The sequence below is a fragment of the Xenopus laevis genome, chromosome 3L (assembly GCF_017654675.1).
Source record: "Xenopus laevis strain J_2021 chromosome 3L, Xenopus_laevis_v10.1, whole genome shotgun sequence".
Taxonomy (NCBI): domain Eukaryota; kingdom Metazoa; phylum Chordata; class Amphibia; order Anura; family Pipidae; genus Xenopus; species Xenopus laevis.
The window spans coordinates 17,284,826-17,302,439 of record NC_054375.1 but is presented as its reverse complement, the minus strand read 5'-3'; the positions used below and the strand labels follow the sequence as shown (position 1 = coordinate 17,302,439).

At 41.8% G+C, this 17,614-nt stretch overlaps 2 protein-coding genes across 4 annotated transcripts in view; one reads left to right on the top strand and one right to left on the bottom strand.

The window, feature by feature from the left end:
* fkbp4.L (FKBP prolyl isomerase 4 L homeolog) overlaps positions 1–2,108 on the bottom strand; it is a 19,672-nt gene extending 17,564 nt beyond the window's left edge. The window contains 1 exon segment of one of the 2 annotated variants that reach the window (NM_001091447.1): positions 1,727–2,108. In NM_001091447.1, coding sequence (NP_001084916.1) covers positions 1,727–1,819 — 93 coding nt within the window. In that variant the 5' untranslated portion in view covers positions 1,820–2,108. 2 annotated transcript variants of the gene reach the window in all.
* itfg2.L (integrin alpha FG-GAP repeat containing 2 L homeolog) lies at positions 2,024–17,614 on the top strand. Of its 2 annotated transcripts, XM_018251916.2 has the most exons (13): positions 2,024–2,160; positions 2,858–3,009; positions 3,108–3,203; positions 4,651–4,692; positions 7,373–7,532; positions 7,615–7,751; positions 8,292–8,437; positions 9,281–9,375; positions 12,313–12,366; positions 14,571–14,683; positions 14,978–15,095; positions 16,107–16,280; positions 16,614–17,614. In XM_018251916.2, exons 2-13 carry the CDS (start codon positions 2,914–2,916, stop codon positions 16,715–16,717), a joined length of 1,335 nt encoding a protein of 444 aa, XP_018107405.1. In that variant the 5' UTR covers positions 2,024–2,160; positions 2,858–2,913; the 3' UTR covers positions 16,718–17,614. The 2 variants fall into 2 exon arrangements, with proteins under 2 accessions (XP_018107405.1, XP_018107406.1); XM_018251917.2 differs by lacking the exon at positions 4,651–4,692.

The window sequence follows — 17,614 nt, the reverse complement described above, 5'->3', positions numbered from 1 at the left end:
TCTGGACTGGGATTCAAAATAGGCACTGGAATTTCAAGTACACAGTGGCCCAAAGAGACCCCTAAATAGTGACTGTCTATGGCATCTTACAGCAGCCTCTCTGGCATTTGCCAGAATCCACAGATTGCCAGTCTGGGCTTGGTCCTGTCAAGGAAACTGTCCATCAGGAGTGGATTAATTTATAGGCTTACCTAAGCTATAGCCTAGGGGTCCAGTCAGCGGCGGACTGGGGGGTGTTGGGCCCACAGGGGCTGCCACATCAGGGCCCCTCTCCATTATTTCTTTCTGAATCTTGGGTCCGGTCAGATGCACCTGTGAGAAGAATGCAGGTATGGTGCGCATGCCTGGATGCATGTAGATTTTGACATGTGTGCATCTCTATACTGGGGTTAACAGGCACAATGCGACGGTTGGGGGGGGGGGATCTGTGGAAAGCTTAGCCTGGGGGTCTCACATCTCATAAATGCGCCACTGCTCCCCACCCTCTTACGATGGCCCTGATAATTCTGACTCCAGCAGCAACGCACAAATTTCCAAGCCCCTTCTTGGTGAAATACCATTAAAGGATGTTAGACACCCCCCCAAGTGAATGTATTTACTTAACTGAAACCCCAGGCCAATGCTCCTATAAGGCAGAAAACTGCACCGGCCCAGGGGTTATTCCAGTTAGCACCGCGGATCGCTTCTCTTCCGGCTTCTTTCTTCAAATTTCCTGGGGCAGATGCATGCACAGTACGATGAAAAAGCCGACTTTTTAGTTATATTATATAATATTTTTCACTCTAACGTGCATGCGCAGCCGTGTGAATAAAGAAGAAGCCGGAAGAGGAGCGTTCCGTGGTGCTCACTGAAATAACCCCGGACAGATGCAGTTTTCTGCTGATAGGAGCACTGACCCAGGGTTTCAGGTAAGTAAATACATTCACTTGGGGGTGTCTAACATTTGGCACCCCCAAGTGCTAAACGACTTTCCTTTTCTCTTAGGGAAAAGTCTAGGGTTGACACAATTTCTTCCTATCGCTATAAGAAATTAATGGTTTCCCTTGCAGGCCATTACAAAGACCAGGAGCCTGGCACATAAGTGCCCAGAGGTGTAACTTACAGAGGAAGCAGACCCTGCGGTTGCAGGGGGCCCATGAGGCCCTAATTAATGAGAAATTTCAACATATAGTGGTTTAAAATGACAACCTCTGGATATGCTGGTGGCCTAGGTTTGCCACCTGGCCGGTATTTTACCAGCCTGGCCAGTAAAAATGATGGTTGATCCCAATGTTATTAAAAGGAAAAAAGATATATATATATAAAATATAAATATATAGGAAGGCCGGTATTTCTTTCCAGAAAAGGTGGCAACGCTAAAATGAATTAGCTGTGGGGCCCACTGTCACATCAAGTTACACCACTGTAAACGCCTATGGAAATGAATTTGAAATGTTGGCAGCAAATGCCAAAGGAGAGCGTGGCAGAGAGAATACCCTAGACATACAAAAATGAATCCTATTATGAATATAACTGTACATTGAGAAGTTCCATGCAGTGAGCAAACTGTTTATAGAGTCCAACAAGGGGGTCTGTAGTCCCCTAACACACCCCCTTATGGGGCTGTCCATGCAAAAGAAAAAAAATCACAACATGCAGTGCCATGTGCTTAGTCAACAACAAGCAGGCTTTGACTACCCCTCTCTCTGTTGGTACAGCCAAGCAACCTACATAGACATCTATTTACCTTCAGGACTCCCTGATCTCCTTTGGGGGTGATGTCGGTGCCATCCATTGTGAAATGTTGTGGTCCCTCGGTCTTCATCTCCTCGGCAGTCATGGTGGGAGTGGTCGGGACTGAGGATGCGCGGCGTTCTCGGCGAGTGGGTTTTGGGGTGCTTCTGTGCGCTGTCAGCGCTGCTGAAGTGCAAATGTGTCCGGCTGCGCTAGGCCTGTGCAAAGCCTACAGGCCCGCCCCCTTACATTTGTCAGTGCCGGGGAGGAGAAGGCGGTGTGGAAGCTTCCGGGAGGGACTAGAACTTTCTAGTAAAGGGGGGGGGAGGAAATGGAATGCTGCTCCTAGAATGCGTGCTATACACTTAGCGCGCTGGAACCGCGAAGCAACAGCGTTAACTTCACCTAAGGCTGAGCTGCTGACCACGTGTCTGTTTTGCGTTTAGGGTACGGTGGCCGCTGTGGTGGTTGTATCTGTGGGGATAGTAGTAGCCGGCCTCATCCTGTCCCCTTTTCGATTTATTCTGTGGCCCTACTGTAGTAGTTCCAGGCCAGCCCTTGTTGCCGCTTTAAATCCAACTGTCCGCCGGTTAACCTATTTATTAATGTATTAAAACTTCTCATGGGCCGCCTATGCCTCCTGCTCCTCACCTTCAGTCACTCACAGCTTCATCTAATCAAGTTCAAACCCTGCTGTCTCACGAACTCTATGTCATTTAAATTATTTTTAGTATTTTTAAATGATTTAGCTTTTTATTTAGAAGCTCTCCAATTTGCGATTTGGTTGCTAGGGTCCAATTTACTCTAGCAACCATGCATGGATTATAAACAAAAGACTTGAAGATGAACAGGAGAGGCCCTGACCAGAAAGACATAATAAAAAGTAGCAATAACAATTCATTCGTAGCCTTACAGAGCATTTTGTTATTTTAGATGGGGTCTGTGGAACTTGGGAAGCGTCAGAGGAAGAAGGCAAATAATTTAAAAACTATATAAAAAAAATAATAATGAAGACCATTTGAAAAGTTGCTTATAAATGGACATTCTTTAAAATACTTAAAGTTAAATTGAAGGTGAACCGCCCTTTTAATGGAATACAAGTATTTAATTTGCTGTTCTGTACTTTTTTTTTTATTTCTTACAGTACATCCAAACTTAGATCTTTATTGTTCGTAATCGGTCGGTATCAGTACCAGTATCATGCGCTCTCTCAGCTACGTTCAGCGAGCAGTCCTGGAATTCAGCGGCTCCCTTTTTCCTCATGCCCTGTGCCTGGGGGATGCTGATAATGACTCGGTAAAGGACTGCGCCAGGGCCCAACAATTATTACATACCAAGGGCAGATGTGCTGCATCTGGAAACTAACGTGCCATTGTTGCTTGTTCTCTTTACAGCTGAATGAGCTGGTTCTCGGAGACGCGAGTGGGAAACTGCACGTCTATAAAAATGAACAAAGCAAGCCCTGGCTGACCCGCTCTTGCTCTGGCATGGTGAGAATACATTTTTTTTCTGGCATGATTCACACCTTTATGGGTTACAGTAAGTAAAAAAGCAAAGACATTTAGATGAACTAAGTAGAGCGATATCAGACCTCAGTGCCAAAGAATTCACAATGTTTTTATATAATACACAAGAGCCATGAATACCTTGTAAATTATACCCTTAGGGATGTCATTGGTTATAATCTTTGCTTAGTGATGTAATTTCTGGCAGGTGCCTGACTGAAACTTGTTTATTATAATAAATAATCTGGGCCGGAACTAGGGGTAGGCAGAGTAGGCGCCCGCCCCTTTTGCCTGTGATTCATATTGAGGCCAGAAGCACTCCCGACCACCCTCTTGGCAGCTGCTGGCACAGGTACATATTTGGGAGCAATATGATAGATTTTTTACTACTGCTGGCACATATTTAGGGGAAATATTGTGGATTTTTGGCTGCTGCTAGTACAGGTAAAGATTGGGGGCAATATGAGGGATTGGCTGCTGCTGGCTCAGGTACATGGGGTAATATGATGGCTGCTGGCACAGGTACACAGATGTTTGGGGCAATATGATAGATTTTTGGCTCCTGCTGGCACAGGTACAAATTGGGGGCAATCTGAGGGATTGACTGCCGTTGACATTGACCTTGTTGCCTTCCTCTGGATCAACTGGCAGTTAGGCAGGTTAAAAAAAAGTTAAAAGGTTGAACTTGATGTAGGTGTGTCTCTTTTCAACCTAACTTACTATGTTACTATGACACAGGTACAAATGAGGTACAGATGAGGCACAGGTACATGGGGCAATATGAATGGTAAGGTGTTCGGAGTTCCACGACCTGTATTATTATTATGACCTGATTATTATTCCCCTATATTTTACAATAGGGGATACTTTATTTGCTATATATTCTACAGAATCAATATTGTTAGTATTACAGGAATGGGATAGATTATCCAAAATCCTGTTATCCAGAAAACTCCAAATCACAGAAAGGCCTTCTCCTATAGACTCCATTTTATCCAAATAATCCAAATTTTTAAAAATGATTACCTTTTTCGCTGTAATAATAAAACAGTACCTTGTACTTGATCCCAACTAAAATATAATGAATCCTTATTGGAAGCAAAACCAGCCTATTGGGTTTATTTAATGCTTAAATGATTTTCTAGTAGACTATGAAGATCCAAATTAAGGAAAGACCCGTTACCCAGAAGAGCATTGCGGATAACAGGTCCCATACCTAATCCTAGACAAGCTGACTTCTGTTGAGACCATAAAGGAAGTCAGAAATATATATATATGTAATTGGATTACAACTGAACATGCAAAAAAAATGGCAGACCAAGAGACTTGCTTTTGTTTGGCTTTATTATCCTATGTGACTGAGGAGAAGACATTTTTGAACTTGTTCTTTCTTGGCAGTGTTGTATAATGCTACCTACAATATGTTTTCTAGCTGACATGTGTTGGGGTAGGAGATGTTTGCAATAAAGGAAAGGTGAGTAATAATATTTTTCATTTTAAACAGTTTACTATAAAATTTGTAAGGCCTTTAAGGGGACCTATTGTATAACTGCAAATCTCCCTACAATGATGAATAATATCAGCATATGAGCCTATAGTCTACTGCACAGTACACATAGTTTAATGCAATTAAAATATGCCTCCAAGCCTGGAATTCAAAAATAAGCACCTGCTTTGAGGCCACTCAGAGCAACATCCAAGAGGTTGATGATCAACATGTTATTCCCAAGCCACTCGTCAGGGACCTCTAGTCTAGGGGATTGTTTGTCCATATATTGCAATATATTCCAGCTGGCCAACTACATCAAAGTTATCCTTGATATAGCCAGTCCTACACAGACTTTAACCTGATTTATTAAGAATTCTACTACTTTATTATGCATTTCACACAGGTACCCGGTTTTTCGCAAATAGTTGCCTCTTTATTGGCCACAACTGTAATTAGCGAATGTTATATAGCATAGGACTGGCCACTGCTCCTGTATAAACTATAGCAAAAAAGGAAAAGTTGTGTGCACCACTAAACAATCTTAAAGGGGATGTTCACTAGGGATTGGCGAGTTTTTTCGCCTTGTTTCGCAGCTGAATTGACGCCCATAGAGATGTATGGAGTCGTGCGACAAAAAAATCGTCGCACAAATTTTTTTTGACACCCTTACACTTTAATGGGGGTCGGCGACATTTCGCCGGCAGTGAATTTTTGCCGAAATTAAATGGGTCAAATTCGCCCATCCTTAATGTTCACCTTCCAAATACTTTTTTCAATTCAGTTGTTTTTAGATTGTTCCCCAGAAATAAAGACTTTTTCCAATTACTTCCCATTATTTATTTTTTACTGTTTTTCCAAAATATAAAATGTCCCTGTCTCTTGTGTTTCAGTCTGGCAGCTCAGAAATTCAGGTGTGGACTCTAAACTGTTAGAATTTTGCTACATTTAGTTGATACATTTCTCAGCAGCATCTTTGGAGTATTAGCAACTATTGTATCAATTTTAACAGCTGCCTGTAACGAAACCAATGGATTCTGCTCAGCAGGGACAAAAGATAAGGAATGATTCAATGAAATGTATCAATTTAGAACAGTTTATTTACAGTGTCGGTGCCCCCCCCAGTGCTACTTTAGAAGGTGAAAAATTTAATTTTACACTTCAATATTAGAAAAACATTCACACATAGTAAATAGAAAGTCATTAGAAAAAGTCTTTATCTGGTGAACTATCTGAAAACAACTGAACTGGAAAAAGTGTTGGAAGGTGAACAACCCCTTTAAACTATTAGGTGGGAGTGCAGCGAGGGCGTAACCACGAAATTCATACAAGGCAAGAGGTCCTCATCCATTATCAATATAGTAAGTAAACTGATGCACAAATGTCTTCCAGTATGAACTAGTAGAAAGACAGGAGGGGGAGCTTTCTAGCACTTGGACTCACTAACTTATGTTGCACAGTGGTTTGGGTTCACCTAACCTTTTGTTTAAATGAATGTCTAGATGTCTTAAAGGGGTTGTTCACCCTTTGGACAATAGAGCTAATTTAGCAGCCTTTTTTTTAAGTTTTTAAGTTTTTGTAATTTATCTTTATTAAGATAAATAGAAAAACTGCTCGGACTCACAGCAAAGTGATTTAAATGTAATTAGGGAGTCCAGCGTCCCACGCTGCATACGATAAGAGGAAAAAGTAATGGAGATCCACATACCGGACTTGACTTGGTAAAAGCAATTAATTTATCTTTATTACCTAAAATGTTTGCTTTCAGAGATACATACCACAGAAGCTATGGATCATCTCCGTAAAAACTTTCTTAATTCTCTTCTCTGGTTCGGGTTTGCCAACGCGCTCTGTGTAACAGATGCAGGTTGCCAAATAAGGAAGTTCACAACTGAATCTGCACTGTGCATGCTCTATCTCTCCTGCTTCATTTGCACATCTTCAATTCCATTGGCTGGCAAGATTCAGCCAATCGGAACAAAGATATGAAGCAGGAGAGAGATAGCATGTGCACTTCCGTATTTGGCAACCTGCACCTCTTAGGGCTAGTCCACACGGGGAGATAGCGTTGCGTTTGCGGTCGCGGCGACAAAGCGCCGCGACAGTCGCCGCGACCGGCGCAGGCGACAGTTTTGTATGGGCGCCTATGTAAAAACGCCTGTGCTAACCACACGAGGCGATGCGCTTTTCAACAGTCGCCTGAAAATGCCTCGCCAGGCTTTTTCAGGCGACTGTTGAAAAGCGCATTGCCTCGTGTGGTTAGCACAGGCGTTTTTACATAGGCGCCCATACAAAACTGTCGCCTGCGCCGGTCGCGGCGACTGTCGCGGCGCTTTGTCGCCGCAAACGCGTCGCTATCTCCCCGTGTGGACTAGCCCTTACATAGAGCGTGTCTCACGATCACAGATCACAGAGGAGAGAGCTGAGAGTGTTTGCAGAGATGACCCACTTCTATGGTATGTATCTCTGAAAGCAAACATTTTAAGTAATAAAGATAAATTACAAAAACGTTTATGACATGGGCTGTTGAATTAGCTTTATTGTCCAAAAGGTGAACAACCCCTTTAAGTATTAAGCATAACTTTGCATATCTATTAGCCAGTGTTGCAAACCATAGCAAGAAATATGCATGCTAGTGATTGTGCTCATGTGTTTTTCTCCCTCAAAGAATTTTGTGATTGCAGTCAGTGCTGAAGGCTGGTTTCACCTGTTTGACTTGACTGCCAAACCTGAAGGCCCACTGGACCCATTGCAGGGGGATGATCAGAAAGCAACCTATACCCAGCACCTGCCAGCCAACACAAAGCTTGCTCTCATCAGTGATATTGGTAGGAATAAAATGTTGTATTCTTCTCTGAATAGCTACTCTTGTTTTTCAATGTTTTTTCAACATTTTGTTTTCTCATCCAGATGGGGATGGTCTATGTGAGTTGGTTTTGGGGTACACAGACCGGGTAGTGCGGGCCTTTCGCTGGGAAAGTCCACCAGATGCTGACCTGGCATGTGGCCAGTTGGTGGCTCTAAAGAAATGGCTGCTTGAAGGACAGGTATATGGAAATACAGTCGAACAATGAGTAAATATGAATTGCTAACTGAGCCTTTATCATCTCTGGGGTTCATTTTTAGTTTGTTCCAGAATGTTCACAATCTTCTCTTTTCCTACAGCCTGCATTCATTCACTTACTTCCACCCCATCTAAAAACAAATGCTCTGTAAGGCTACAAATGTATTGTTATTGCTACTTTTTATTACTCTTCTTTCTCCAGTCTCTAATTTATATTAATGCATGGTTGCTAGGGGAATTTTAACCCTAGCAACCAGATTGCTGAAATTGCAAACAGGAGAGCTGTTGAATAAAAAGTTAATAACACAAAAACAACAAATAATAAAAAAAAAAAAAAAATTGTGAATTGTCTCAGAATATCAGTCTCTACATTATACTAAACGTTAACTTAAAGGTGAACAACCATTTAAATTTGCTTGAACTCTCTTCTCTAAATATACCTGATTCTATTTGCTTTGGCACACCCCACTTATATTCCTTTCCCGACAGCTTTAGGTTTTCAGACTGCTGTGTCTCGTTGCAGGTGGATAGTCTCTCTGTTAACCCTGGTACAGATGGGACCCCTGAACTCATGGTATCCCAGCCAGGGTGTGGCTATGCTGTTCTCCTCTGTACATGGAAAGAAGAGCCAAGTTTGGGGACTGAGGGGACAGGAGCTGCAGAAACCAGGTAAAAAGAGAGAGAGAGGTAGCACCAGGTTTTAAAAGAACCAACTATTGAATAAGATTTGGGACTGGAATATGTGTATGTATACGAGGCTTTATAAATACTAGGTCATCTTCCCCTAATAATAGAAGATTAATAAATGATGTTACAGTAGAACCCCCATTTTACATCCACTGATTTTAAGTTTTCCCTCATTTTAGATTTTTTTTTGGGTCCCATGAAAAACATAAAATGGGGGTTCTATTGTATTTTTAATTTCTGAAAAAGGTATATCGTAGAGCTCTGCTAGCTGATCTTACATTGCAGGGGGGGTTGTATCATCCAAATATTTGAATCCATCCTAAAGTTGCTCAGTGTACTACATCCCTTTGTCGTTCTGCAGTTCTATAACAGGACAGTAGATGGCCCAGTGGTGCTGTTTAGCCAGTGCTGCCACTGCAGGTTTTCTGTATTTTTTACTCTACAGAAATGGTCAAAATACATTAACCAGCAGATTTTGCTACAATGTTTTTTAAATTTGTTATTGATCAAAGTGACTGGGTTGATCACCCCGTGCTTGGGGTCATGTACATAAATTGGTTTATCTGACTCATCTGTCTCTGTTTAGTGCTTTATTCCATCTGACTATTAATACTATTGTGTCATATGTCTCTAGCTGGGCTTTCGTGTGTCCTCTGTCCATGTTTGTACTCATCTTTCACCTGTCTCCTCTGATTGCATGTATGATGCCGTGAAATGACATCTACTCATCCTGTATGTTCACCAGCCTGCACATTCACCCTTTCTTTTCTGCTCTGCTCCACTACAGTCAAGTTGACCTTCTACCATATCTTACTTTCATTTTAGGGAGGTTGCTACACGGGATGTTATCCTTCACCAGACATCTCTCCGTATCCATAATAAAAATGTTTCCACACACCTAATTGGCAGCATAAAGAGAGGTACATGTGAATTCTTGTGGGGTGTGAGAAGAATGTGGACTTTATCCTAGTTGTGAACATGATATGGCAGGAAACCGTACGGCAGTGAAACTGTAGTGACAAGTAATTTCCTAAGGTTCTTAATTTGTAAGGCTAATGTGCAAGGCCATAACACCATTCCGATGAAGGATAATACTTGTGATTCAAGGGGTGGCAGGACTTAATTTGTTGATGTGTAACCTTTGGCTTCCCGGATGCACCTTAGTGCCCAGCTGTTTTTTTTTTTTTTACAGTAACAGTGGTGAAAATTAGTGTCAATAATTGGTGAAACTAGGGTTCCAAATATTTGTCCCAGGTGTTTTATCAGGAGGGTTGTGATGCCATGGTAAGTGGACAACAACTGGGTGACGTACACTTGAATATCAGGCAGAAATCTGGGAATGGTATTCTTAGGGAGTTGATGAGCAGTATTTTCAAAATGAGCATCTATGTAGGTATACTATTTGGACCAGCTTAAATCTTTTTTGTGACGTGGTATTTGGGTGATAGCAATTCCTGTCAATAGTGTTCTTTCTTAGACTCTTTTCTTATCTTAGAAGCTTCTACTTGGGAGATCTTGTTAGATGCAAACCAGAAATCAAGCATTCACAGGCTAGCCAGGCTCATGCTGTTTATTAAAGCCCCTGCCTCTGGAGCAAATCAATTGCCTTATCAGAGAAGACATTCTTTTTATTTGTTTCTTTTTGTGCCAGTTAAAAATAAAGCCATGAAGCCTTTGCTTTGCTTTGAAGTCAGCATAGCAGAGTTTCTTCTTTCCTCGATTTTTTTTTTTTTTTTTGGATTTCAGAATTGCTTTCTTCCGGTTTCCTCCCATGATGCCCCGTCTGCTCCAGACTTGACATGGATAATTAATGATCTTTATCGCCTTTGAAGTCAAAAACATTTTCTGCTTGTGTTTTTTGGAATGTTTTTTTTTTTTTGTCTTTGTGTATTTTGATTTAAAAAATGTAGAACTTTGCAATGCTGGATATATCTGCTAAAGAAGTAGTTTGTATATACATGGTTTGCATCTGCAAATTAAATCGGAAGCAGCAGTTCTTTTCTGTATAGGAAAGGCTTCCTCTCCATGAGTTTACCATGGAATTATGTTGGGATTTCAGGTGAGACAACTATAGTGACAATGTGCCACTTTGGTTCTAATTTAAACCACATACCCCCAAATGTAATAAAATGCACAATGTTTGCCCAGGAGCAGTAACCCATAGCCACCAATAAGATGTTGGCTTTTAAGCAGGTGACCAGTAAATGCTACCTGCTGATTGGTTGCTGTGGGTTACTGTACCTGGGCACACTTAGTGCCTTTTATTACATAACCCCCATAAGCATTTGTAGGGTATTCTTTACCGGAAGATCAATTAGGTTATGGACAGGAGGTAGAAGTATCCTGGTACCTGACCCAGAACCTTCAGAAAGGTAATATATGCAAGCTGGAAAGAAGCTCTCCAAAATGCTTCCTTTCTAGATGCCCAGGCATAGACAGACACTAGTTGGAATCTCTTGCACCCATAACATTTCCCTTCATTTTTGAAATCTGTGCTCTATTAGATCCGGAGGAAATCACAAAGACTGTGTCCATCTGTGCATGGTCTGTCTTATGATCTGATTGGTGGCTAGAGGTCCAGAGTTCTCAGATCAGCCATATATAGCTCTGACCCTGGCTAAAAACAAGCATTTTATACACTAACCACTGTGGTGGGGGGGGGGCACTGTTTTGTTAGAACATTAGAGCACCAATCTGCTGAACAGGAAGCTGCTTCACCAACACATTGGTGTTTATATTTAAGCATGCCCCTTCCCTTTGTTTTGTTTACCTTGGAACATAAATGCTCTTAGAGAATCTCAATTATTTACCATCTTGGGAGACTCTTGGCAGTCTCTTTGCTTTACAGTTGAAGGGCATAACCCCCTCAGTAATGGAACACTGCCTGTGAGTAGGGATAAATGTAGCAGGATACAAACATGTACAACACTGCAACCTATGATATGCCATCCTGATGAATACAGGACAGTGTCAATAAAATTATACCCTGTGGTAGTAGTTTAGAGCAATTTGCTAGTCACCTGCAGTACCATCATTTTAACCTCCTTTTGATTTCAAATGGAGATCTTTGGCATTAAATGTATCATACCTGCTGACCATTTCTAATGGCTTAAAGGGATACTGTCATGGGAAAAAATTTTTTCAAAATGAATCAGTTAATACTGCTGCTCCAGCAGAATTCTGCACCATTTCTCAAAAGAGCAAACAGATTTTTTTATATTCAATTTTGAAATCTGACATGGGGCTAGACATATTGTCAATTTCCCAGCTGCCTCAAGTCATGTGACTTGTGCTCTGATAAACTTCAATCACTCTATACTGCTGTACTGCAAGTTAGAGTGATATCACCCCCTCCCTTCCCCCCCCCCCAGCAGCCAAACAAAAGAACAATGGGAAGGTAACCAGATAGCAGCTCCCTAAAACAAGATAACAGCTACCTGGTAGATCTAAGAACAGCACTCAATAGTAAAAACCCATGTCCCACTGAGACACATGCAGTTACATTGAGAAGGAAAAACAGCAGCCTGCCAGAAAGCATTTCTCTCCTAAAGTGCACTGCAGGCACAAGTCACATGACTGGGCGCAGCTGGGAAATTGACAAAATGTATAGCCCCATATCAAACTGAATATAAAAAATCTGTTTGCTCTTTTGAGAAATGGATTTCAGTGCAGAATTCTGCTGGAGTAGCACTATTAACTGATGCGTTTTGAAAAAAACATGTTTTCCGATGACAGGATCCCTTTAATGAGACCATTGCACCTCTAGTTCTATCCATGAATCTTCCCCTTTGGAATTGCAAAAGCTGATGGATATTTTACTAATAATCGTTCATGTTTCTTTCTCTTCTAATATGCAGGGCCTAATGCTGGGAAAAAGGAAGCCGGCCTGTTTGCACTCTGCACTTTGGATGGTGAGTGTCCATTCAACATGGCCAGTATGTATCTAAGCCTTATGTATATAGGATGTTATTGTATGGAGAATGAGGTATGAGCTGCTCTATCTATATGTATGGAAACTTCCAAAGAAAAAGACCACCAGCACACCCTGACCTCTCAAAGTATATTAGTCCGGTGCTCAGTAAAAAAAAGGGTTCGGCACCCTCAATTGCACATGGGTAAGGAAGAAAATTACCGGCACTCAGGACTTAAACACGCAGGTCTAGGCCCGCTTGCATTATTTGCAGAGTAAAGTTTCGGGGCATGCCCCTTCATCAGACTGAAGGGGCGTGCCCCCGAAACGTTATTCTGCAAATAGACACGCAGGGCTTGGCCCACTTGCATTAAGTCCTGAGTGCTGGTAATTTTCTTCTTTACCTATGTATGGAAACTTACATTCATATCACAAGTTAAGCTGTAGACACCAAATTGGCAGTTGGAGTGAATAATTCAAGTCTTACAGAATGTCAGGTTTGCTGACTTCTGCTATCAATTACAGTTGTCCTTGGAAACCAACTTGACCTTCTGGCTCTCTCTACGTCTCTACTATTAGGAAATTTAAAGTGACTTTACACAGGTCAACCTAGTTTAAACACCAGTTAGGCTGCATCAAAGCTACACCCACAAGGTATGGGTGCTAAGAGTGTTGAAATGATCTAAACCAGGGCTGTCATGGGGCCCGCAGCCCCCCTTTATATGGCCCTCCACATCAAAGTCTGCCTGCTGTGTCTTCTTACCATATGTAAAATTTAAAAGGTATCACTAAAGAGATTAACTGGCCCCTGCATTGTTTAAACATCAAATTCAGACTAACCCCCTGTATTGTTCACACATATGATCCCCCTGCATTGTTCACACTTGTTACACCTCTATTGTTTATATCCTAAAGGCCTGTACTGTTCACACCTGAGATCCAGACTGAAACTGCCCACATTGTTCACCTGTTCACACCTAATTCAAAATGCTAATGGTGCACCAGCACTGTGTCACTGTATGTAGTACATATTAGCGTGGTCCTGATTTTCCTGTCTCCTGCTCTGTTCTGCCTTCCCTATGCACCATGTGTTTGCCATACTCTGCCTGACCTATGATCCCTATGGAACATAAGCCTGGTATTTGTTCATGGGGGTTTGTTAGCATTTGAAAATTATTGTTAGGAGCCCCTAAGGTGCTTAATCATATGTTTGGGTACTGTATTATACACAGGAGAAGAGGAGGCATATGGATTTAATGGTATGTAACGCTTGAAAAAATGAAGAAGAAAAAAACCCCATTAAAAGTGCGCCCCTCAATGATTGCGTCCTAGACAGCCGCCTACTCTGCCTACCCCTAGTTCAGGCCCTGATCCCTGCAGTGAGCACTAACCATCAGTTTTTTTTGGTGTGCTATTAATGTGGGCATGGTCTTGCGGTAACATGGGTGTGGTTTAAAGTGGGTGTGGTCTAAAAACAGGGAGTAGCTAACACTGGCTTTCATTATCGGCCCTCCACCATGTCGATTAGAAAAATTCCGTCCCTCTGTACCATATAAGTTGGATAGCACTGATCTAAACCAATGCTTAAAAGGGAAAGTTGGCGCAAAAACCCTCGCCCCCTCCCGTGTGTTGCCCACCCTCCCACCTTCCCCCTGGCCTACCCGTCCCGCTGGGCAAATGCCCCTAACTTGTTACTTACCCTTCTGCGCAGGTCCAGTCCAGGGAGTTCACAGACGACATCTTCTTCCACGCGATCTTCTTCCTGCTTTGAACGGCGCATGCGCAGTAGGAGCATTTCGCCAGTATGATCTACTTTTGGCGCATGCGCAGTAGATCCGTACCGGCAAAATGCTCCTACTGCGCATGCGGCAAAACGCCGTTCAAAGCGGGAAGAAGATCGCGTGGAAGAAGATGTCATCTGTGAACTCCCTGGACTGGACCTGCGCAGAAGTGTAAGTAACAAGTTAGGGGCATTTGTCCAGCGGGACAGGTAGGCCAGGGGGGAGTAGGGAGGGTGGGCAACACACGGGAGGGGGGAGGGTTTTTGCGCCAACTAGGTTTCCTTCCCCTTTAAGTATGAATGGCTTTCTTTAGTCATCACTACATCGTGATGTAGTGAACAGGTACTTGGCATAATGAGAGCTATACAGTTGTACTGATAACTTTCTTTCCATTATCTGTCCCATTGCTTTTTGTCTTTTACAGGTACCCTAAAGCTCATGCAGGGTTCAGATCGACTCCTACAGGGCTCCGATCAGCTCCTATGGTCAGTCCAGGTGGATCATCAACTGTTTGCACTTGAGAAACTGGATATAACGGTGAGGGGCATTTGCAGGGCCTTTTTATGCACATTGACTCTGTTGCTTCCCTACCTTGTGGTCAGCCATTCGAGTCATGCATATATCACTTTCTATTTTAATTGAACACTGTATACATGGGGCATTTTGCCTGCCAGGATTTTTTCTTTTCGCAGTGTCCCATATTGATTCTTCTTGGCCCCTGCTTCTACCTGTGGGAATCATGTAAAAAATGCACAGCAATGGGTAACTCATCTATATGGCCTATATATCAGTTGGTATCACTAAGTAGCAACATAACTTCCTCCCCTGCAGGGTAATGGGGAGGAAGAAGTCGTTGCCTGTGCGTGGGACGGACAGACTTATATCATTGATCACAACCGTGCAGTCCTGCGCTTCCAGGTGGAGGAGAATGTCAGTGCCTTTTGTGCAGGTCAGTGGATAATAATGTTAAGTAAGCAGGAGCTTACTTAAATGGGGGTCTCACTATTTATTAACATGTATTTATATAGCGCCAACATATTGCGTAGCACTGTCACTACTGGGAATATATTAGATAACTTTATTTATTCCAAATGTAAAATACACAAACATACATATACAAATCCCCTTTGAAAAATGCGCATTGGGGCACATTGCTGCTATGTCCAATCTTTTTAATATGTATGTTTGTGTATTTTAAATTTGGAATAAATAAAGTGTGTTTTATCTAATATATTCCCAGTACTGGACCCTGTTTAAGTCTCCACTATACGGACTCTTTTCTTAACAGTACTCAAGTCTTACTTGTGGCAGCTCCGCGTTTTTCTGGTATTCCGGTATTTCCCCTTAAAGGAGAAGGAAAGCTACGGAGGCATTTTATTGCCAATAGATTAGCTGCAATAGTGCAAGCTAGAATGCTATATTTATTCTGTAGAATATTTTATCATACCTGAGTAAAAAGCTCTAGAAACTCTCTGTTTGTTTAGAATAGGAGCTGCAGTATTAATGTGGTGTGACATCACTTCCTGCCTGAGTCTCTCCCTGCTCTGGGCTCAGATTACAGTAGAGAAGGGAGGGGAGGGGGAAGAGGAGCAAACTGAGCATGCTCTTGCCCAGGGCAATGAGGTTTAAGCTGAAGGCAGGAAGTCTGATACAGAAGCCCATGTGTACACAATAGAAGGAAAGAAATGCAGTGTTTCTTTTGACAGGGGACTCAGAGCAACATTACTATGGGGGTTTACTGGTATATTTAGATGGACCTTTCTGATAAGGCTTACTTAGTTTTAACCTTTCCTTCTCCTTTAAAATTTCTGGGTAGTGACTACAGTACATTAAGGTTGCACCTCTATTTTCAGTTTTGGGATATTCTCTTTTTTTGTACAGTGGTAAAGAATACAAGGCTTAATGTCTCTGTTAGTTCAATACTGTATGATTGATGCCTGTCCTGTCCCTGTGCAATCAGGCCTCTATGCCTGCAGAGGAGGTCAAAACAGTCCCTGCTTGGTGTATGTTGGATTCAACCAGAAGATCTACATTTATTGGGCTGTGACACTGGAAAGAATAGAATCCTCCAATCTGCTGCGTGTCATGGAGGGAAATGAGGAGTTCTCTTCCCTGTTGAGCCAGCTTCATGTTGGTAAGGGCATAAAACTACCTACCTTTTGGGCTATAGTTGCTGAATAATGATACAGTCTATGTTTGCCACTATTCGATTGGATCATGTGAAAAGTTCAGGGACATAACTATAAAGGAAGTAGATTTGCAGTTGCTGGGGTGCTCGGGTGTGTAGAGGGCCTGATTACTGAACAATTTCAATATATCTTGGGAGAAAAGATTAAGCAATGTTTTGGGAGCCATAAAATTAATTGGTGGGCCCCAGTAACTCTTAGTATATTCTGTGTAGGCAATAAGATGATCCTAATACTGGAACATCATTATTCTCTTTATTTTACTTTCCCTTTTTTTGCAGACACTAATGATCCTTCTGCTGTTTGTGAGATCATTCACCAGACCATGTACTTTCCTAATAGGGGGCACAGAGGGCATGAACATCCTGCTAATAAGCCTGACTAGAGACAAGTATAACCATTAGGGCATGTACTGCGACCATCTAAAGCATGTGATCTGCTGTATATATATATATATATATATATATATATATATATATATTATTCTTCAGGGGAATATCTACAGAAAATAATACAGCCACCTCCTCACTGTTGCCTTTGGGATGAACTCATTCAGTAAAGGAAAAAATTCACTGGCACTCAGGTAATGCTAGCAGGGTGAAACCCTTGCTTTAAATTTATTTAGTGTGTATTCTCATGACATAATTGAAATGCAGCTCAAACATTTTTAAAATATCTTTCGAAGAAGACTTGGGGAAAGACTGACTTGTGACTTTAAGTCCAGTATGTGTGTTCCCATGTGGATATAATGTACAGGTATGGGGCCTGTTATCCGGAATGCTTGGGACCTGGGGTTTTCTGGATAACTGGTTTCTGTAATTCATACCTTAAATGTACTAGAAAATCATGTCAACATTAAATAAACCCAAATAAGATGCTTTTGCTTCCAAAAAGGACTAATTATATTTTAGTTGGGATTAATTACAAGCTGCTGTTTTATTATTACAGAGAAAAAAGAAAATAATTTGTAAAAATGTGGATGATTTGATTATAACAGTCTATGACTTTATGGGATACAACATTTCTGTAATTTGGAGCTTTCTGCATAATGGTTTCCCAGATAGCAGATATCTCCATCCTATGAGGAATTCTTGACTTTATATTGATCTGCCCCAAAATGATCATTAATCTTCTTAACACTTTAAATCTTCATAAGGCACTGTAGCAGCAATATCGAACTCTGAGTGCCCAGCTTGTGGGGCACGAAACGCGTTAGTTCTTCGCACACCCACTCTCTATCTACCACTGTGTATGTTTAAATAAAGCCGCATATTGATATTAA